The 23,606-nt window shown below is 31.0% G+C and overlaps 1 protein-coding gene across 1 annotated transcript; it reads right to left on the bottom strand.

Annotated features, from left to right (window-relative positions):
- Nucleotides 1-67: 67 nt before the first annotated feature.
- LOC139480963 (uncharacterized) lies at nt 68-23,339 on the bottom strand. Its single transcript, XM_071263957.1, has 8 exons — nt 23,079-23,339; nt 11,217-11,377; nt 10,675-10,851; nt 8,292-8,441; nt 7,235-7,424; nt 6,661-6,752; nt 6,051-6,161; nt 68-4,415 (listed from the first exon to the last, which is right to left on the bottom strand). The coding sequence occupies exons 1-8, from the start codon at nt 23,221-23,223 to the stop codon at nt 4,209-4,211; spliced, it is 1,233 nt and encodes a 410-aa protein (XP_071120058.1). The 5' UTR covers nt 23,224-23,339; the 3' UTR covers nt 68-4,208.
- Nucleotides 23,340-23,606: the final 267 nt, after the last annotated feature.

Genomic DNA, 23,606 nt, shown 5'->3' with positions numbered 1-23,606 from the left:
CATCAAAGAAATTATGAGAAATATCAACTATTTGGTGTAATTGTTTTCATTAAAAAGGAATACAAAATAAATTTTTAGATTTATTTAAATTGTATAACAACTACTGTAAAAATAACAATAAATAAGGTACAGTTTCTAATGAGTTGGTCAGATTCAATGGGCACATTACATAAATATTATGCACTGTAATAGGACTATTCCTGGAACTTTTGAGTATTAAAACAATACAAAACCTGGAAACTGTATTATAAAATATACCAAAGTTGGTACATGTATAAAGAACTACATTTCTAAGTGCAAATAATACAACACATTTGATTTTTAATATGGATAGCTTCAGTGTTCAAGCTGATCAAATTCGCTGTTTAATATTCCTCTAAAATTTCAATCCTAACATTATGAGAAATAAGGTGGTCTTTCTGTTCACAATTATAATGCAAACTAAAAATGCAGTAAGTCATTTATCTTTATCATAACAAACTAAAGAGTCAATCATGATTTTACTTAGTCTGTTTCCACAACAAAAAGCAAACTTGTAACAGTAAATCTCAACAATCATGAACTTTAGAAGCTAAAAATGTAGAAAAGTATGACTTAAAATACTGTGTTAAAAACACCAGGTACATTCAATTATGAAGCTATTTATAGTAGAATTTTCTAAAATAAATTGGAAAGAAGAATATCTTATTATTATTTGGAATGTCAAAGCTACATAAATTACATAAACACATTATAACTTTTGCAACAACAAAAAAACCCAACCAAACATGTGAGTGTTCTACATACTATCTATGAATTACATATCCTTTTAACTTAAAACTTATCTATGCATCTAAGATAAACAAGACCTACAATTTTGAAACATTCTTTTTCAGAATGGAGAATAGTTAATGTACAAACTAAAAATATATTCTATGGTGATATCTTCATACAACAAAAAGTCTAATTATCTTTAAATAAAAAATACAACTTTGCACAAGTGCCAATGCCACTTTAAAATAGTTTATATAATTCATAGATTCCACCCAAAAGTTTAATATCAGTCATGGAATTAATTTTTTTTCACATTTTCTCTTAAAGTGATACAGGTTGAAGAAATATGTACTGTAAATTCAGAAATTATTGCAAAAAATGTGACAGAGTTGTAAACGCAATAATTTAAACTCGCATTTTGAAATATTTAATATGAACTAAACAGGATTTTTCTCTAAATCGTAAAAATTAAAATCGCATTTAAGTCTAAAACTACAAAATCGCAATAATAAATGCATGCAATAATTTCTGAATTTACAGTATTGCAGGTAAAATGTGAACATCAAATGAAACTGACTGCAGAAAGAATTGTAAACAAGATTAAAGATTTATAATAATTTAGTTCAGCAAAGTTTTAAAAAACTACCAAACTTTAAAGCTGATTTGTTGATTTGAAACAACAGAAGGACAGACAAGTTGATGACTATTGGCCTTCCTGTCAATTAACTGAAAAGGCATTATGCCTTTATTTATGAAACAGCTGAGCATCACATTTAAACGTATAAATATTTTGCAATGAAATGATGAAATTACAACAATTAAGATGCATAAAGGAATAAAGATGGTTGGTCCCAAAATAGTAAATAAATATTTCCTGTAAAAATACAAATCTTCCAATAATTTAAAATTGAGTAACATCAATGTACAGATCTATATGTTTAAAGACAAAAAAATAACCAGGTCAGACCTTTTCATTGCCTGTTTCTTCTGTAAAAAAATTGTGGAGCTGGAGTCATAATTTTTTGAACTACAAAACAAGTTAGTTGTTCGTTTTTTGGAGGTTCATATCATTTAAATAAATTATGAGAACTGAAATTAAATGCAATTTACCAAGTGATAATATAGACTAGTTTTCTTTGAAAGAGTTGGTAATAGCTTACAAATGGCAAATTTGACACTACAGAGCGGTAATCTGACAGATAGTGCTTCCTAATGCTCTTTATTAACTTAATCTTGATCAATTGAAACTATAAAGTGAAGAAAAGAGTCAAACAACCAATTGATCAACTCAAAACAATATGGGTCATAACTCTGGTGCTCTAAAAGGGTTACAAGCTCTGCTCAATTAGTGAAGATTGGTATTACAAGTTTTTGTTAGCAAAACAATACTATTAAACATATTTATCTAAAATACACTGGACGGATGAAATGAGTGCAAAATTGAATGCCAGTGACTAGAAACTATAGAAAAATTATAGATAACAAATAATAAAAATAGCACAATAACATAAAAAGGAACCAATAAGGCCACAGTAAAGAATATCATTAAATATTGCAAAAAAACAATTCTAAAATAATCTGAAAATATGATTAAACTAATAAAAACAATGTGGTGCTACTGAATATTCGAAATTGTTAACAGCCAAAAGTATGTTAAATCATAATGTACTGTTAGCAAAGATATATAACCCTTACTTACAAAATCTGCTTTGCTTTGAAATTTTTTATTTTTTTTATTTATGCATAAATTGGAAAAAACACATTTGTCTAACGAAATGTTTTAAAAAACTTTTTTCCACTAATTCAGTAGTTGTGCAATGAGTGCATACTAATCCCAATCTGAAAAAATGGCAACTTCTGTTTTGATTTGAGAGACCTTTGAAGTCCTACAGAAAAGCACATTGATATAATATACATTAATAACAACTTGTTAAATCATTTTATAGAGGGTGGAGTGTTTGAACAAATGCTGATTGAAATCTTTGAACACAATATAGAGAACAAAAAAATAATGCCTTTAAAATGTAAAATTAAATTTATATATGAAAATAAGGAGACAATAATCCATCAGAGGCCTAATTACTGAGATGTCAACAACAACAACTAATGCATATAAGATAAAAGTAAATATATTCTGGTAAAATATCTTTCTGTCACGAGGGACACAAACATTTTAAGAAATGTCACATATAATCAGAAATAAAAAGTTAAAATAGGTTGATGAAAAAATTCATTTAAGCACCATGATCCATGCAAATTTTCTAATGAAAACAAAATCAAATTCAAATACTTCTCTGCCAATTTTACCATATGTGGTAAAACATTAATGCCTTTTCTCAACAATGTGTTTATTCATGTTCACCTCTTTGTTGATCTCATGAGTGTGAAAATTTAAAAAGTTTTGCGTAGATGAGACCATGAAAATACCCCATATACACAGAGCAAAAAAATATAACATATTAGTCAACTAAATGTTCTTCAACAATGAGAATGAATTTAAAAACATACCAAAACCCCTCAAAAAACTGTATAATAATTTGTGCAAAACAAGCATAAATATATATCAATAAATGAATACAAAATCAGTAAGAACAAAGCAAATAAAATAATCAAGAATATCATATCTGGTTTAATCTTATACTATTAAATGTGACAGGGATATAAAATAAACTTAAATCATGGTCACTGTTTGTTCATTCAAAGTTGCAAAACTAAGGAATAGACCATGCTGAGTTTTCAATCATTGAAGAGCTAAAACAATCATACCACACACAGTTTAAAGATTAAAATTTAACAAATTCAAAAGATTATTGGTCACTAAATATATTAATCTTAGTACAACAACTCAAGAAAACTTAACAAATGTACAATGCCCCTATCAGTTTAATATAGTTATAACACAAATTCATCTCTAACATTTTTTTCCTTTTTTATTCTTAATTCTTAATTTCGGAATATAGGTGTTATAATCTACAAAAATGAAACAACAAAATATCTACATCTTGTTTGATTTTTGAAATGAATAATTGAGGTGATGGTATGACATTTTTTTACTATTTGAAACATAAACATAACCTAGATAAGTTTCAAGGTGTAAAATTAAAATTTAACTAAAGCTTGTTACTGAAAAATTGATAATCTAGAAAGTAATAAAAAAACACCTGCATAGACAATATATTATTCAACATAATATACACTTCAGCTTATTCTATTTATAGCCTACCATTTCTTCACGTAACAGTAATGCTACATTACCAATTCATATTTTAAAAGTCATACAAAATAAATTCTAATTCTAGATTTCAAGTCCTTATGAAGGTCTCAGTTTTTACATTTGTGGATTTCTTACAAGTAAAAATTTGCATTACCGAAAAAATTATTATTTGATATTAAACTGTCCCAATAACCAAGTATTGCCATTATCTAAGGATAAAACTGAAGCATTAACTACAACATCAATTATCTCTTGCGGATCTCATCACACTGACAATCCAATGACATAGAATGATGGGTGTATCATCAGGGAATAGACATAGTTCATTTTCTGTAGACGCTATAGCCTTCAGATGAGTAGGTTTCACTTTCCCAGGATGAATCAGAGGTACAAACTTAGTCAGTTCATATGAACCAAAGTCCTGAAATACTATCTTTTTCTTATACTCCTGAAAAATAAATCAAAGATTGAATTGTAAAATTTCAGTTTACAAAAACCTAGAGATTTGTTGAAAAGTAAAACAAGGCAGTATCTAGTGATGGCAATAGCTTGAACTGGGCGTTAAGGTTAAGTTACCACAAACAAATAGGCACATCTGACATGAAGGTAAGTGTGCAACTTACTATAAACTTTAATACTTCATTTTTAAATATTGGATAAAGCACAGTATAAATTAATATCAGGAATTCCACATGGTATCATTAAATTATGTGTGAATAAATGTGTCTCTTCTGAACCCTTTCCTCCATGGATTTTTTTGTCATACTTGATTCGCATAGGATTTTTTCAATAAAAAAAAATCATCATGTTTAAAGTATTAATGCATTTCTAAACCAAATATTTCATCAATGATATTCAAGTCAGATATTCTCATGAATATCCTTTTTATATAAAATGCAAATTTTATTTAAGTCATACAGATTTTTGTATGCAAGACGTTTCAACTGAGGCACTACATGGGCGTCATTATGGAGTAAAGGGGGTGGTGTCAAAAGAGTCATTATGGAGGAAAGGGTGAAGGCTATATTAAATACAACTAGTCAGAAAGATGACTGCACAAGTTTAAGTGCATAAAAATGGTCACATATCATGAATATTCTTAAACGGAAAAAGAATAAATTTTATTTAAGGGCTATTCCAGAAAAAAATTTATGGGGGGGTTGGAAGGCACTTTTTGTCAGCACCGCCACCCAGACAATTGTAATTGAGACTTATAGTGCATTATAGTGTGAAAAGTTGCTCTGATACCCAGCACCCATGTATTATTTAATATAATGTGCCTTCCAACACCCCCCCCCCCCATACATTTTTTTCTGGAATAGCCCTAACTAGTAAATCAACAGAATTTTTGGATAACATTTCATACTTTAACCAAAAATTAGAATCCTGTAAATATAGTCATGTTTTGTTTCTTTTATAATTCAAATTTAATTTTTGGATTGATATGGGATGATTTTGATAGATAAATTTGTCACATCCTTAAAGAGATAATAAAAACATTGCCCACCATCTTTAAAAAAAAAAAGTTGTCATCAAAGGGAGGTAATTTGATGCCATCACTTATTGTGATCACTTCCTCGAATTCCATTTCAGTATTAGCTAATTGCAATATAAATGAAACATTTGCTGCTCATTTTGGGTAATACATCAACCTGCTTTGATTTTACACATGAACTCATGATTTGATAGATGAAAAATTTTTGAAGAGCTGAAACTTCATCCTCATGTGATATTTACAATTTTATTATCTTTTCAACATCCCTTACAGCTAATTTCCTAATACTTGTAAGGTAAAACTTTGGTTGGTTTCTTTGGTTTCTTTGTATAAATGTTTACTCATGCTTTGTAATTAAGATTGACATCTTCAAACAATATATATGAACATAGTTAAACCTGTATTATATCTAATTTAATTACAATTGTACAATATACAATCAAAGCAAGCAAGCTATTAAACCAAAGTCTTCCTCTACATGCATTAGGAAATTAAATGTAACAAAGACCTATTTTTAGAAATTTAAGATTGCAAATATCTGTCTGGTAGCTTTTAGTGATTTTTTCCCTATCATTTCCATTTGCTCACCTCAGTTAAAGTGTCTTTTTGTATACAGGTACCTGAGCAATCAATATTGTATACTTTCTTTATAGGGTCTGTTGTGTCTAATAATTTAACAAATACTTTTATCAACTTTTCCTGAAATATAAAGGATCTCATATGAAGTATATGTATAATTGAGGCAACTTAATTGGTCAATTAACTGCTTATCCAGATCATTATGATATTGAAAATAAAGTACAATGCAATGCTTACACATATTTATATATATATATATTTTTTTTTTTTAAACAGATGCACACTGACAAATACCTGCATCGTTTGATGTATTGAAATATTTTTTTTAACATCTTATTTCATATATAATTGTTATTCACAATTCGTGGAATAAAACTGATAATTTTATCCAGTTTTTGTAGTACCATCATTTCAAGGTAATCTGATATATAATAAGTTTGCTGGTGTTTAGTTTTCCTATGTAAGAGTAATTGTGACTTGGATGGAGAGCTATCTCATTGGCACTCATACCACATCTCCTTATATTTATATAGTATAGAAATTGTAGTATGAATACCTAGTCCTAACTATCATGGCATGAATCTCCTTTAAACTGTGCATATAATATCTCAATACTTACTGCGGGCTGACCAAGGTCAATGGGTAAATCTTTGATACAAATTCTATCTATGTTATATCTATCTATCTCAAGCTTTACACAGTCATCTTCAGCTGAAAATACAAATGAAATATAGAAGCTAATGGGTTTATATCCACAACACAGCAATTTTTGTATGTGACCCAAAATCACTCATACAAAGATTTATATTTATCCCAATATTTATAATGTATAAATCCCTTTTTAAAAAATAGAACCTTTCCTAAATTGGAACACTCAAGGTAAATAAACTGTTGATATAAATATGTCTCGCCTGTTTGTAAGTTTCAAATTCAATAGACCATGATTGAAGGACATAGTCAAATAATCTCAATGGAAATGAAATGAGCTAAAGCTGCATACCAGATATCATTGACTTATTATTAGTTGTTCCCCTTACACTGACTTGATCACAGACTTCAACGGTAGTCAACTTTCTGTTTGAAAGATTTCCTAAAATTTGAACATAAAATCTTTTTCAATCTTATCTTTTGGTATTTAAGAAATTTTATCAAGCAACATAATGTATCTAAAAACATGAAGAAAATCTACTTACTAAATGTGAATAAAATGACATTGTCAATTTTTCTAGTAAAACTTATATTCAATTCAGAGAAGAATTCCACTACTTTTTCCCATAAATCATCTGCATTTCCAGTACTCATATCTAATGTTGCTAGTCTGCCAGTTTTGGTAAACAGGTCAATAAATGGTTTGACTGCATTTGTAAACAATGTTGCTCTTTTCTGAAATGTTAGAATACAATGCATTATTTCTTAACAAAATGTCTTGGTATATGTTCCTTGTTAATCAGTTTACCACACATAATATATTCATGTGGGGGCCTTTTGTAGTCGACTATATGCTCGGAGTATTTTTCATTGTAGAAAGCAGTGGTTGCCTATAAAATTTGCTAACATCACTTCATTTTAATTTTGGTGGATAGTCATCTTACTGGTAATCATACCACATATCCTTGGTTTTTTTTTTAATTTCTGTATATTGTTAAAAAAAAAACATCAACAGATCAGTTCAAAGTGAAATATATCTTATATTCTTTTACAAAAGATATAATTGTAAAGAAGACTCTGGGTAATGCTGTTATAACAATGCAGACTTGCTGACTCATATTTCTGCCCAGGACAACCATATTGCAATGATATGGTAATAAGGCTATTAGAAAAAAGACATGTATTAGTATACAATTATTATGTTTTAATATACAAAAATATAACAATACAGATTGACAAAACAAAATACAGATAAGGTTAATCAGATGTACAGCATTAAGAGATATGAGGTTTTCAACACCCATCAATAACATCTATAGAGAAGTGCTAATTCTATATTGGGTCAATATCTCAATTATAAACTTGTGAACAAAAAATTGCTGTGCAGTGATATTAGACATATTGCCTTTTTAATAAGTGTTTGAGCTCAAATATTTTAGCTGATTTGGAGAGCAGAGAACCTTAAATTAAAGTGTAATAAACTTTTGACAGAGATATGACTAAAGTTTGTAATTTTTCACATATTAATTTTTGAACCATCAGCTTGTCAAACCAGCACCAAGTTTTAACTGACTCTAAGGGTATAAATAAGGTAAATCTTACAGAGGTTCTAGTAACATCAGCTTCATCAGTCTGAGCTGCTCCTTCCTTTCCTTTAGGGGTTGCTGTAGGGTGTTTTGCACATTCTGCTACAGCTTTCTTTACAAACTTCTCTTGGGATATTAACATGTAGAAGGCAAATGATACAGGATACTGAAATTAATCAATCAAATTCAAAATTTAAACAAAGTAGATTTCAAGATTGCTTTATACTGTCACCATTACTTATGAATATTTTCTCTTTCTACCTAATGTAAAAGTGTTACAGAAACTTAAGTGAGAGCAAACAAGACTTTAATACTGACTGAAATTACTGAAAATATTCTGGAATTATATATCAAATTAATTATGTTTTCTGAACCAGTGTAACTTGTTGACACCTGACAAATTGAAGGGAATCCCTGAGTTGATTAATTGTCAATTTGTGTTTTACCTTCAATGTATGCAAGTCAACTGAAAAATCAACAAAATTCCAATGTGGAAAGAGTTTCAACTTGTCTTTCTTTCCTAACTCCAATATATATATATATATCCAAAATGAGAACACACGCAGGCCTAACCGTGGAATAGGAACTGCTTACCTTCTAGACAACCCATTCATCTTCATAAATCTCAATTATCATATTCAAACTCATTTCATAGTGTCTGTGGTATAGGGGAAAGATTATTGCTTTAATGAGATGTTATTTTTATATAAAAAAACACCAATATTTTTATGGTCAAATTTTTCACTGATTATATCAGATATGTTTCTATCTTGTGTCTTGTGTACTATTATCAGTCAGGGGACTTACCTAAACAAGTGATTTAGACAAGTGATTTTCTAAATCACTGATTCAAGTAACATTATTTCTATAAAGGTTGGAAGTTAGAGTTGTCTTTCTTTAATAATCACCTATTTAAGTAGTACAAATAAACCACTAGAAGAAGTGATTTAATTTTATTGTACTTTAAATATAGAATATTAATGATCCAGGGACTAATTATGTATCTTAACTTATCAGAACCAACATCTGTGTTGTCTAGGATGACCAGGTAATTTCAGGTGATGACCTTGTACTGAATCTAGGATAATGACATAAAAATCACTTGTTTAAGTATCAGACCTCAATTTCCTTCCCAAAAATCACTTTTTTAAGTATCATTCTTTTAATAACCCCCACTAATTTCAACACCCCGAACAGTGAAATTTGTATCGCGAACAGTAGAATTTTATTACATAATCTGAAAGATGACACCTTGAACTTCACAGGAAAAATACTCCCACTGCTGTGAAAAATCTTTTAAGAAAGTATCAGTTCATTATGTAAAGCCATTATTATAGCATTTTTTCAACTAAAATAGAATTTTCAGCTAATTGATAGCATCAAAGGCATAAACCTTGCTACTTAAAAGAAGCAAAAAATTCATATTTTTTCATTTTAATAATTACAAGAGATTATTTAAACATATATGTGTTTAAAATTTAAAAAAAAACTACAAAATCCCAATTTGTGACAAAACCTTGAATTTGCTACTCAAATAAGTGATTTAAAAATCACTTATTTCAGTAAGTCCCCTGACTGATTATTTGTCTGTTTGTCTTTTTTTTTAGCCATGGTGTTGTCAAATTATTTTAGATCTATGAGTTTGACTGTTGCCTTCTTTTCAAGTAGGCTTGTCAGTTCACTTTTCTTTTTCCCTGAACAATTTCAATAAACTTTTTACAGATAAACACTTTTTATTTATGCAAACAAGTGTATTTTAAATTTTAGTTTCCAGGTTTCCAGTAAACATGGTAAAATATATAAACAATCCAATTACTCAATCCAATTATAGCCATTGATTGTTCTTTTTAACAGACCAGAACAGCTGTAAGTATTTTCTTTGTACTTCTTTCATCTTGCATGGTTCTTCATTACAATTTATTGATCAAGAGATCTTAACTTGAGTCTTTAATTATTTGCCATAATTTTTAAGTAATTAGTAGACATTTATGGAAAATAATCATTTGATCTAACTTTCCTTGAATCACTGCAATATTGATGTTTAAAGGAAAATATGTATATATATAATCTCATTATTAATGTGTACATGAAGGCTGTTCTTGTGTTATATCAAACCAAAATAATTTTCTCTGTCTAACTGCTTAATAATGGTTCTAACTATGTATTGTCTAATGAATTTGTTTACATAGGATTATTGTTGAACTTTAACAGTATTTCTACTGAATAAACATAAAAGACATTATCTGAACAAGGTATAAAAGTTACTTGAAGTTTTAAAATATGACAAATGCTTTAAACAAACTTTAGCATCTTTATTTGATTGTATATGCTACCAGGAAAATGCATTATGCAAGTAAAACCTAAGGTTTTCATGTGACTTTTTCATCCAAAATAATTACCTTGTCCTCAAAAAATCGAAATTCATGATTACAATCTTTAACGAATGTAGAAACCATCTGCATATATTTCAAATTGGGCATCCAGTCCACCAATATAGTCTTGTCTTTGTCCATTTCAGTCAAAGCCTTGGCAACCCACTTCAATACAACATCTAGTCTGAGTAGTTCTGGTTGTGCCTACAAATTATATATCCATAAAGATCGATTAACGCAACGAATCATGAACAAACAACAAAAACTCAGCATTTATGTCTCTTCTATACAAAAAAAAATAAACATTTAAAATATTTAAAGTACACATACTTCAGTTTATCAATGTAATGCAAAGGCCAATGTCTGTTGCCTACATAGAACTGAAGAAAATTATCTGAATTCTAAGGTACTACTAATTGCAAATATGAACATTATTGTTTTAGATAATTGAAGGGAAGTAAATTAAATCATTTCAGCCAATTACCCTACTCTGTAAGTTTGAAAATTCCATCAATATATCAACGGGTCACAATGTTGAAATATTTTTTTAACAATAAGTTCTGACTTACTTTGATAAGTTGTTGAACTTGTGCTGTCAGTCGAGATGGATCAGGTTCTTCTATCTTCTTTGCCAGTTCTTCCAATATTATATTTTCCACATTAAGAGTGTTAAAGCCAAACACTTGAGCTATGTTGTATACCATTTTCCCCTTTTTGGAACCAGGTCCACCTGAAAGCAAAAAATAACTTAAAGAATAAGCATCTGAATAAGAGGTAGTGTGGTAATGAAACCTATTTACGTTAATGAGAAAGAAATCTCTAATCTAAAATACAGACTAAAAAGTTCCAGTTAAAAAGTATGGATTATCCATCACCTTGTAGTTATGACAAAGGTACACCAAAACATATATTCAAGTAAAGAGTTTATTATTACACTTACTGTATACATGTAAATGTAGGACAGTTTTCTATGAAATTGTCCTGGAAATAAATTATCTAAATACAAGATGAGCTATAAGCCTATTGTTGCTCACTAATGATACCGCACCACAAGTATTCAGTAAACTGAAGGATGTGAAACTGCATTGTATGTTATTGCAGACTCACATGAAGATTGAATCTGAATTTCAGATATGGCCCTTGTGTATTTAAATACATGTACATAAGTATAGTTAGCAATGAATGTAAAAATGCATCGCAGTAAAGCATCCTCACATAAATCTTATTACCAAATAACAGAATGCTCTGTTTTATAGTTCGGGAGAAAATGTGAGAAACTGACAGAGAGGTAAATCAGTATACTCTCCCACTCCTGTGAAGCTGGAGTTAGAGGTACTAAAGATTGTCTGACACTGGCAGTGATAATGGAGTGTGTTAGCATGATCACTATACAACCCATACATTACATAGCAGTGATAATGGAGTGTGTTAGCATAATCACTGTACAACCCATACATTACATAGCAGTGATAATGGAGTGTGTTAACATGATCACTGTACAACCCATACATTACATAGCAGTGATAATGGAGTGTGTAAGCATGATCACTGTACAACCCATACATTACATAGCAGTGATAATGGAGTGTGTTAGCATGATCACTGTACAACCCATACATTACATAGCAGTGATAATGGAGTGTGTTAGCATGATCACTGTACAACCCATACATTACATAGCAGTGATAAGGCTTAAATTAAAATATTGTTTGTTTGCCCTTTACCGACCGACCCTATAAATTTGTTCCGCCTGAAAATCTTTTATTTATGTTTACCAGCAAGATTTTATTTTATTTTATTTTTTGTTCCTACCAAAAATCTTATATTTGTATTTCCTGCTCAAAACTTTTTTACCGGAATTCTCAGGTTTTATCTTTCCTGTATAAGGTCTAGTCCGTTTGGTATCACATGAGCGTTTGACATGAATGAACACTTGCATTTGGAGTTTCAAAGCATTTGTTTGAAATCGATGTTGAAAGCTTTGAAAACGTTACTCTGTGTCTTTATACATGAAGAGCAGGGTTCATTAAAAAAAAGCTCGTCCAATACTAAATTATCAACGTGTGTACAAAATATTTTGTAAACAGACTTTGTATCCTATGTAGGGATGGCCTTTGGTGGTCCGTAGATTAGGATGATTATGTTAATGATGCCTTCGACCAGCATTGATATATTCTGATTTATATCTGACATGAACCAAAGGTCTGTAAAGGGGAGAATATTTGGCAGTAAAATCGCCAAGTTTTTCCATACAGATCATTTATAAATGCGGTGTAAAATACGTGACAATTGAGTTTCAAGTCTTGTAGCATTTTTATTGGAAACACAGGCACACACAAAAATTTAAACACTCTAGGGACTTTTTCTACTGGTAATGTACAATGTATTTATGCCCGGACATATTTTACCAGAACAAAGTTATTTCTTACCTGCTTACAGAAAAACTTTAGGTTTGAACCTTGAAGTAAGCGTTCAAGGTACAGAGTACTATTAGTGCAAGTTAAAATTCTTAAAAATTCCAGGTATGTAAACATTTAAAATATGCCGCACAGCCCTATATTTTGAAATTTGAAAAAAAGTTGTAGTGCATATGATTTAACTTCACATTCTACATGATATTTTTTTTCAAAACTTGGGACTATTATACTAATAGTCCTAGAAACTTATTAGCAAAAGCATACTTAAACAAAAGCAATACAGACAAAAATGACATCATGCAGATTTTGTATCTATAAAATAAAATATTATACCTACCTGCCTACCCATGACAAAAAATGGACCGAGCTAAGTTATTTTTTGGGAAAGAAAAATAAAATATTTTACCTACCTACCTACCCTGTTTCAAAACATAGGGTCGGAAAAGGGCAAACAAACAATATTTTAATTTAGGCCTAATGGAGTGTGTTAGCATGATCACTGTACAACCCATACATTACATAGCAGTGATAATGGAGTGTGTTAGCATGATCACTGTACAACCCATACATTACATAGCAGTGATAATGGAGTGTGTAAGCATGATCACTGTACAACCCATACATTACATAGCAGTGATAATGGAGTGTGTAAGCATGATCACTGTACAACCCATACATTACATAGCAGTGATAATGGAGTGTGTTAGCATGATCACTGTACAACCCACACATTACATAGCAGTGATAATGGAGTGTGTTAGCAAACCCATACATTACATAGCAGTGATAATGGAGTGTGTTAGCAAACCCATACATTACATAGCAGTGATAATGGAGTGTGTAAGCATGATCACTGTACAACCCATACATTACATAGCAGTGATAATGGAGTGTGTAAGCATGATCACTGTACAACCCATACATTACATAGCAGTGATAATGGAGTGTGTAAGCATGATCACTGTACAACCTGTACAACCCATACATTACATAGCAGTGATAATGGAGTGTGTTAGCATGATCACTGTACAACCCATTCATTACATAGCAGTGATAATGGAGTGTGTTAGCATGATCACTGTACAACCCATACATTACATAGCAGTGATAATGGAGTGTGTAAGCATGATCACTGTACAACCCATACATTACATAGCAGTGATAATGGAGTGTGTTAGCATGATCACTGTACAACCCATACATTACATAGCAGTGATAATGGAGTGTGTTAGCATGATCACTGTACAACCCATACATTACATAGCAGTGATAATGGAGTGTGTTAGCATGATCACTGTACAACCCACTCATTACATAGCAGTGATAATGGAGTGTGTTAGCATGATCACTGTACAACCCACACATTACATAGCAGTGATAATGGAGTGTGTTAGCAAACCCATACATTACATAGCAGTGATAATGGAGTGTGTAAGCATGATCACTGTACAACCCATACATTACATAGCAGTGATAATGGAGCGTGTTAGCATGATCACTGTACAACCCATACATTACATAGCAGTGATAATGGAGCGTGTTAGCATGATCACTGTACAACCCATACATTACATAGCAGTGATAATGGAGCGTCTAAGCTTGATCACTGTACAACCCATACATTACATAGCAGTGATAATGGAGTGTGTTAGCATGATCACTGTACAACCCATACATTACATAGCAGTGATAATGGAGTGTGTTAGCATGATCACTGTACAACCCATACATTACATAGCAGTGATAATGGAGTGTGTTAGCATGATCACTGTACAACCCATACATTACATAGCAAAAGGGTATATGAATATCTGTAATAACTGATTAAAATACAGGTCATCAATGGTCATGCAAACATCAATTTATGTTCAATTAGTTTTCAAATTCTTTATTAAACTTTGAGTTTTTAAGAATAATTAAAGCTTAGAAAAACAAATAAAATCATGAATACAGAATTTTTAAAGTTCATAATAATTTCTTTTTCAAATAGTGTGAAAACATACATTGAAATTCCCATACTATCCTGATAAAGTTTCTATTAAGTTTTTAAAATATATAATAGCTTTGTAACAATTTACACAATAATTATTCCATTTGTTCGCTAAAAGTAGTCTGAATAAACTTAAGTATCTAACAAATGAAAAATAGACCAATTTGAACCATGAAAACAAACAGTAGTATATTAACATGTATATTAAAAGGTTTGTAAATATTTGATTATTCCCTGTATTTACTCTTCAGATTTATATTTGCTTTTCTTATAAATGACAGTCTTCACGCTGAACTGCTAAATCTACAGGCCCGCAGCTCAATTTTTGAAAATTTTTAGTTAGATTCTGTTGGCCTGTAGGTCTGATTTTTACAGGCCTGAGAGAAATTTTACCAGCCTGGGCTGCCTGAGATGCCACTCGGCGTGAAGACTGAAATGATTACTGTTACAAAGACATGTCCTTAAGGAGATATAAATAACTCCTTCCTATCACAATGAAGGGTTCTTATCAATTGCAACAACCTACAGACCCTTTATAAATACAATGTAGTTTTACAATATTAAATTTCTGATTACTATGCCTTATGCTTCATTAAAAGCCTACACAAAATCACTAAACTGAAATTAACAGAAAGTAATGAGAACGGATTCTGTATTGAGTTAGATTAATCAAGCCTATCTTGAACAGTAATATTGTTATGAATCAATGTTTTCTCACGACATTGCATAAAGTATTGATTGATATTTGATTTTTTAGAAAGAAATCTCCATTAACCTGCATGATATTCTTGAGTGTATACTATCATGACTCTACTCATCAATTAGACCATTTAAACCACTATTTAATCAAACCATGTTACTTATATAGCCAACACAATCTCACTATCCAAAGATCAATTTCCTGCTTTTTCATGGTGTCAGAAACAAAGATTAAATCCTTGAATTATATATTTTTAAAATTTGAACTGTCATGTCAATTAATATTATATGTAATACATTAAATATCCCTTTGTTTCTATCAACTTTACAGAATGCTGTGTTGAAGCAGAGACAATCTATACTAACACTTATAACAATGTCTATACAAATGTGCAGACAGAACTGTGCCATCACTGATGTCACATGAATTCATAAAATAAAATCATTTCGCATTCATAAAGTGTTCTTCATAACTGTATGTTCAAGTTTAAACTAAAGAAGTAACATTTTTATGAAATTTTGTACATTTTTTCATTTCTCAGATTTTTTTTTACTTGAAATCTATTCTCTTTGTTATTTTGCTTTTGGTTTTGTCCCTTTGCAGAGATTTTCAGTCAAATTGAGGACAGATGTCGATCAGTTTCACATTCATTATTGTATTTCATTTTTGTGATATTCATATAATTTTTTGCATATGGTATGGAACAGCTATTTCCCTTTTGAGACTGACCCTGTTTAGCTGAAAACTTTTTAAATTGTAAGAGTTATCTACTCAAACACTGTTTTCTTTGTGGTGAGTCTCAGATGTCCTCGGCCTCCTTTAAGAAAGTGGCAAATTTATTTTACCAAATTTGCTCGCTATATTCTCAGGATTTTATTTCCAACTTTGACAGAAGCGATACGAAGACTCCATTTGAGAGTTATTTCCCCTTTAATGTATTTGTAATAAGTAATATGCATTTTGCTCCATAAGTGATAGAGACCTAGGGTCTGACGACTGAGGTCCTTGGTTCAAAGAATAGAAAACTAGTTCAAGGTCAAATTCTAAATTGACTTTTCCTTGTTCTACTATCTCTTCTGTCACTTTTAAAGATATATATAAAAGAACTTGTGCAAAATGTTTGCCTAATTGTGATAAAGATAGGATACATTTGGTCTGAAAAATCCAATGACATCTTAAAAGAGTTAATGCACCTGAAATGATTCAATTTAAGATAATTGATAATTTCTCCAACTTGGTAAAGGTAAAACCATGGGGTCTTTTGCAAACTGTTGGGTGCCATGCGAGCTTGAAAAATATCAACCGGAAGTGACCTTGAGTAAACCGAAAGTATTTATTTCATGGAAAAGTACCTAGAAACTAAATATGTATACTGTATTACATAAACCTATCACTTGAAGTAAATATTACTATACCGGAAGTACCTTATAATATATTCCATACTACAGGCAAAAGTATAAAGAAACCATATATTTTTGGAATCAGTGTAAAAAAAGCTATCATGAGAGACCAGAAGGTTGGCAATTATCTCCCTTATTACAGGCAAAAAATATATACACACATTTATTAATTGAATCAGTATGAAGAAACCTATGCTTGGATGTCAAAAGTAACTTTGAGTAAACCGAAAGAAGCTTCTCATCAATGATTTTAAAAATTGATGTGTGAAGACCTTCATATGTTCTCTGAAAAATTAATTTTTATTTCTTATATGATATTAGAATTAAAAATTAATTGTTCAGAGTTTATATGGGGTTCTTCTTCATGTTCTTTGGCTTTGTTAACAAAGTAATGGTCTAATTCCAATTGCATGATGATGCTACAATAACATTGAATAAGAATCAAACAGCTGAATAGCTCTGAGGGGAAAGACGACCCTAATGTCTCTTTTAATAGTCTTCATATAAAGAATGAAAAAAAGAACAGCTTAGTAGAACATGTAGAAAGGTTGACAATATTGAATTTGAAGTCAATTGTTGTTGGGTGTTTGCTCCTCTATTTTTTGAATTTTTGACAGATTTTCGGAATCCTCTGGTTTTATCCATGTATTAACATTAAAAAAATTTGCCCACTAACCCCTACTTTTCTTTTCATATTTTTATTACATATTGTTTAAAAAGCCATATTTCAAAATCTTATGAAATCCTTGTTATTTTTTCATAGTTTTTTAAACAAAAAAGTGCCAATGTTAAGTGAAAGAAAAATCTAGAGAGAATTCTTTCCCGCCAAATTTTCAATGGCTTATATCTCGAAAACAAGCACACGGACCCTCCATTTTTTTCTGCTTATTTAGTTTCTCTTTTTATATACTATCAATTTATAACAGTCTTTAAAAAAGCTTGTTATTTTAAAACCCAAGTAGCGAACATCCTTAATCTAATTTTATTTCCTTAGTTTAGGATTCAATTTGGACCAAGAGATCTGCATAGATCTAAATCTAAACATTTGATTAAAGTTGATAGTTAATTATGTAAAATTCAATGATTTCTGTCATTTAACAACAACTACAATGTTTTCTGAAATCTTAATTGTGTACCACTGAACTGCAGGCTAGGCCATTTTCCATTTTTTGTGACAGTACTCTAAGATTTTTATTTTTTTCTTAAGAAAGTTGGGACTGAAAAATCCATTTAGTTTTAAATTTCCATTGAAAAAGTTCCCAGTTACAACTCTCATCACAGGGATACAGGTACTAATAAAAAATAATATGATTGATGTAAACCAATCTTATTAAAATAAGTTCTCATCACTTGCTCCTCAATTTTTTATATGTCGCGGCGACATATAAAAAATCAAGGAACAAGTGATGAGAACTTATTTTAATAAGATTGGATGTAAACTGTGTGAAGCTTGTTTCCAGATCCTACATTTTGAAATATTTGTAAATAGTTTTTTTTTTTTTACCATTACAATGATTTATTTGTTGGTACACACAATTTAGTTTTAATGGAGGACTACTAATCATATACTAAATGTCACATTTTAAGTTTTATTTTAGTGGATAATTACTTATCAATTAAGGTGCTCCTGATTTGGAGGAAGATTCACAAAACAGAATTTTACTGAAAAAATGAAAAAAAATCTTTTCTCTCTCCAATCTCATGTATCTCCACGATCATTGTTTACTTTGAAAGTTGTTGACCTACAAATTAAAGTATTGCATGTTGATGTTTGAATCATCTACAGCAAACATAATTATGTTTAAATTTAACAAATAACAATTTATAATTAGTGCACGAACTCTGAGAATGATTTAAATAACCAGTGAAGAATATCCCTGCTTGAACTGCATAGTGTGGCATTCCAACAATGACGTCATTATAAAATATAATGTAGGTTGGATATATTTAGAATATCTCATCATACTGATTTTTCCGGAGTGTAAAAGATACGTAAATAGTGTAAAAGAGAGCTCAAAATACGATAATTTCGCTAGACACAGAAGGGAAATGTGTAGAAAAGTGTTTAAAGTCAATCTATTCATTTGTGTGTTTCCTTCTAATCAATCTCAGTAAGATTTGTTTGGGGGTTTTCCACACTATAAAAACAAAATGAATGATGTGAGGGAATGTCACTCTGGTCAACCCCATAGGGGATTGACGGCTTGAAGACGTCTTTCCCCAAAAACACATTAGATCAAAATGGACATTTGTGTTGGATTCCTTTAAGGTTTTGGCTTTATCAAATTAAAATGGTAGCCTGGCAAACATCTTGAACATGTCTTGTCTGAGCATGCTGAGTCTGCTTCACAGTACAAAATTTTCATTTCAGTATCACAATAATTCTCTATTGCCATTACTATATGTTCATTTTTAAATGACCATAAGGCATACAATGAAAAGGACTTTTTCTTAAGGCCAAATAAAAATATATGTGTGGTTCCAGTTACATACTTTTAAAAAATAGGGTCGGTAGGTCGGTATTATACACGCCCCAACCGGAAGTCCGCCATTTTTACATGTGTTTGGTTGTAAAATAAACAGTCATGATACGTTTTTAGTTAATTTTGTTGCATTCTGTTATGAATTCTTGCATATTAGCCATAACAGATAATTGTGATGGAAATTCAGATGACAGAAATCTATGAATTTGATTATTTTAATTCACAATCCTCAAAATTTGATCGTTTGAAATTTTATTTTTCAGAAATGAAAAAAAAATTCTAGGGTTGGGGTTTTTACTAGGGTCGGTTGGGTTACTGGAACCACACATATATTTTTATTTGGCCTAAATAAAAAAAACTAGTGACAATGTCGGATTCCACCACTGAAAATGATCTTGGATCATGTAAAGGTCAGGATTATAGTGCAAACACAATAAAAGGTAGGGCAAGAGTGAATATTTGTAAAGGATTTGTCTTCCGTTAATATATCACTTTTGAGTTTGTCCATCACCAGAAAAAACTCATCAATTATGCGCGCCTTTATGACCTCATTTACCAGGTAGAGGGGATCGACTGTATCCCTGTACTATTAATGTTCATCAAGCATCTTAGTGATTGTCATTGTGCAGGATAAACTAGAAGTATAAGAACTGATCTTTATTCTGTAGGTAAAAAAAATGTACTTAATCACAATTCCCTGATGACAGTAGTCAGTGGCGTAGCTACCATTGACGCAACAACACACTTGCATGCAAAATGAAATGGCCGGAAAAAATCATAATTAAAAAATCAAAACAGTCAAAAAAAGAAAGAGTGTGATTGTCAATTTGACTATATATATAGGTTTTTCAAATTGTTAGAGAGGTTTCCGTGTTTTCTATAAGGTCAGTTTTGTTGTGCGTATATAACCATTAAATACAATTTTTAAACCATCTACAAAAAGAACTACGAGTTCGTCTTGTCAATTCAGAGGACCGTTTTCTTGCCCAGATGCTTCTTCCAAACAATCAGAAAAGTTTGAATCAGGACCATCAAATTCGTTTATTTCGCGCCTACGAGTCTGATCTTCAATCAGAAGACAAATCAATTTCCTTATGAAATTAAAAGGTGGGTTGTGCGATATGATATTTATCCATCTAAGAAACAAGGCCAATTCTGTGCAACATTGGAGATGACACCGAAATAAATTTGCCCAAACTTTATGCTGAGTTCACACGTAATTCGAATTCGATTCACATTAACTAATTCGAATTTGTTTAATTCGCATTCGAAACGTTTTACGTCCCAACGTCAATTCTAATTCGAATTGTAATGTGCGTCAAATTCACTTTACTGTCCAAACAACGTTAACTTTTAACTCGTATTAACAAATGCGTATTTCTAATATGAATTGGATAATTCGAATTAGCCAATTCGAATCAATTCAAATTGAAAAAGAAAAGTGTGTGAACGCAATAAGCAAATTCGATTCGCATTCGATTCGAATTCAATTCAAATTAAATGTTCGTGTGAATGAGGCATTATTCTGTATTCTGCAAATACTTTTCACCATGCAACCCCATCCTCTACTACTGAATGCCCTTTCATCCCTATGAAACAAGTAAAAGTATCTGAGTCGACCATGGGACAGGAAAGAATTTCTTCACTTGCACTGTTACACGTTCATTCTGATTTTGTTATTGACATAATTAACAAGGCTAGGCAAATAAAAATGTTATCCTCCTAAAGGACCTCGGTTGTAAACTTCAGTCTTATTTACATACGAACATCACATTCATATTTCACCATATTAAAAATTGATTATTTGAATTGCTTTTTTTCTTATGTTTTCATATATGATGTGATGTTAACATATATGTCATGAGATGATCCAGTTCTCTAGCCCTTTTTTTCTCTGAAGCATAATAAATTGACGCGGCATTGCAAATTTTTTTATTTTTTCAGTCAGTTTTAGGTTTTTGATTTGATATACATGTATGGCAAAACACTCAACTGTGGATACTTCACTTCAAAATTAACCATCTTTGACTTAAAAAAGATTTATTTTCCCCCAAAAAAGGGTCAAAAAATTTTTCACCTTGCTATGCTAGGCTGAGAATACACCTTATCGCTAATCCCATCTGACCCAGCCGCTTGAACTTTTAACGCATACAACAATCACTTTTCCATTGTGGCGTCAGATATTTTGTATTATGACTTCAAAATTTTAAGGGAACCTGTGTGATATCCAGTAATGGCAGACAAATAGCAATTAGGTGTATTCAATTTGCCAAATAATTCATGCAATATAACATCATAGTTTCAAACCACTTGTTCAACATTGTACAGGAAGTGACGACGCCCCTTAATGCACGAATGACGTTCACTAAAATCAAAGTTTTTTACGGAAATGCATCGTACTCGAAAGTTGACTATTGAAAACATCATCTCACAAAAACATGGCCGATATTTAAAAAAATTTCGACAAAAATGATGTGGCCAATTTTTCATGACTGCGACTATCATATACAGTCAGAGCTCAGACATAAATAAGTCTGAATCTGCTTTTGACTTATAGATGTCTAAATTTGTAAGTTTTAGGACTTGTCTCCCTTTAATGCAAGACAAAATACGACTTAAATAAGTCAAATATTGTTAAGCAAGAAATGATTGACCAGAATCAAAAAGTTGCAAATATCAACTCCTACAAGTCGATAAGTTACCAAAATTGGTCAACTTCAGGACCCACGCATACTTATAAAAAGGTCATGCATCTAAATAAAATAATGACAACATTGAAAGCCAATGCCTTGTCTTCTAAAGAAAAATATGAATGAGAGTCTGAAAAATCGGGGATCATGTTAATTAACCTTACAATGCAACCACCTGGATCCACACTTAATGAGGTAAAACATCTGTGTTTAGTAAGGATGTTCAATTAGATAATTAAATATAGATAGATCAAGTCCTTGTGAACTCTCAGACAGGTTTTTACTGTCAAAGGTGGTGTAGTTTGGCCACCAAGTCAAGTTAAGTTTTTTCATCCACATAAATAGACCTAAACAAGTCTGTCATTTTGTGACTTAGATAAGTCTAAAATTGAAAACACATTTTTATAAAGAATACATGTTTTGACCTCTTTAAGTCAAAAACAGAAATAGACTTGTTTATGTCTGAGCTCTGACTATAGAAGGAACTTCGCAATGTTCAGTGTCATTTCTCACAAACCTTCGTTGGGAATCATGTGTTAAATGAAGGCAAACATGTGCATATGTAAAAAAAAAAATCAAAGAAAAGTTCATGTGACAGTGACTGAATCTGCAGCTGCCTGATCGAGCTGAATAAGTATTGAAATTTAAAGATGACCAGAGCAGTTAAACAATATAAATAGCACCATATTCCTTTAACGGATTTTTAAGGGGTGGTAATGTAGTCGATATTTTTTATATTACAATCACCTACCGAACACAAATATTAATCTTGGATTTGAATCCTTCAGCTTAACATTTTCTCCTATTTCCAGATTGACCACAGGTTTTGCAAAGATTGAAGTTCGTCGATTCCCATGCTCAGCCTTAGGGCTATCTGTACTCCCGCCGCATCCCATGTCAGTCCGATTTATGAAGCATCATTTCCTTTTAGTATATTATTTCAATGAAAATTAATATTGTTTGTCACTTGCGTCGACTGCTAGGGTAAATTGTCAGTGCGCAATCTTTTAACGCATTTTCCGTTGGGAATATGGGTTTTTCGCCCTTTTTCAAACTCGTCCCTATACTACATTCAAAAATTCGACAGCCTTTTCTTCTGTTGTTTGTTGCCTAAGACGTCTTTACTGCTAATTTTAACGTATTGAAATGAAATGACTACTTTCTACTTGCTCAAAAACAATTAAAAAAATAATATTACCGAATTCAATTTAGATAAGAAAGAAGCGAGTCGGTAACATTTGTCCTCATTGTCCGCACCCCTGTGACTTTTTTGGTTGAA

This window comes from Mytilus edulis, chromosome 7 (assembly GCF_963676685.1).
Source record: "Mytilus edulis chromosome 7, xbMytEdul2.2, whole genome shotgun sequence".
Lineage (NCBI taxonomy): Eukaryota > Metazoa > Mollusca > Bivalvia > Mytilida > Mytilidae > Mytilus > Mytilus edulis.
This window is presented reverse-complemented; position numbering and strand designations above follow the sequence as displayed.

What these genes read in the sequence shown, in the direction of transcription:
- LOC139480963 (XM_071263957.1), bottom strand. Translation starts at nt 23,223, where the DNA reads ATGGGATGCGGCGGGAGTACAGATAGCCCTAAGGCTGAGCATGGGAAT. An exon ending in TTCGATTTTTTGAGGACAAG is followed by an intron (nt 8,442 to 10,674) that starts GTAATTATTTTG and finishes GATTAATTTCAG; the next exon opens with TATCCTGTATCATTTGCCTT. An exon ending in TGTCATTTTATTCACATTTA is followed by an intron (nt 6,753 to 7,234) that starts GTAAGTAGATTT and finishes TTGTATTTTCAG; the next exon opens with CTGAAGATGACTGTGTAAAG.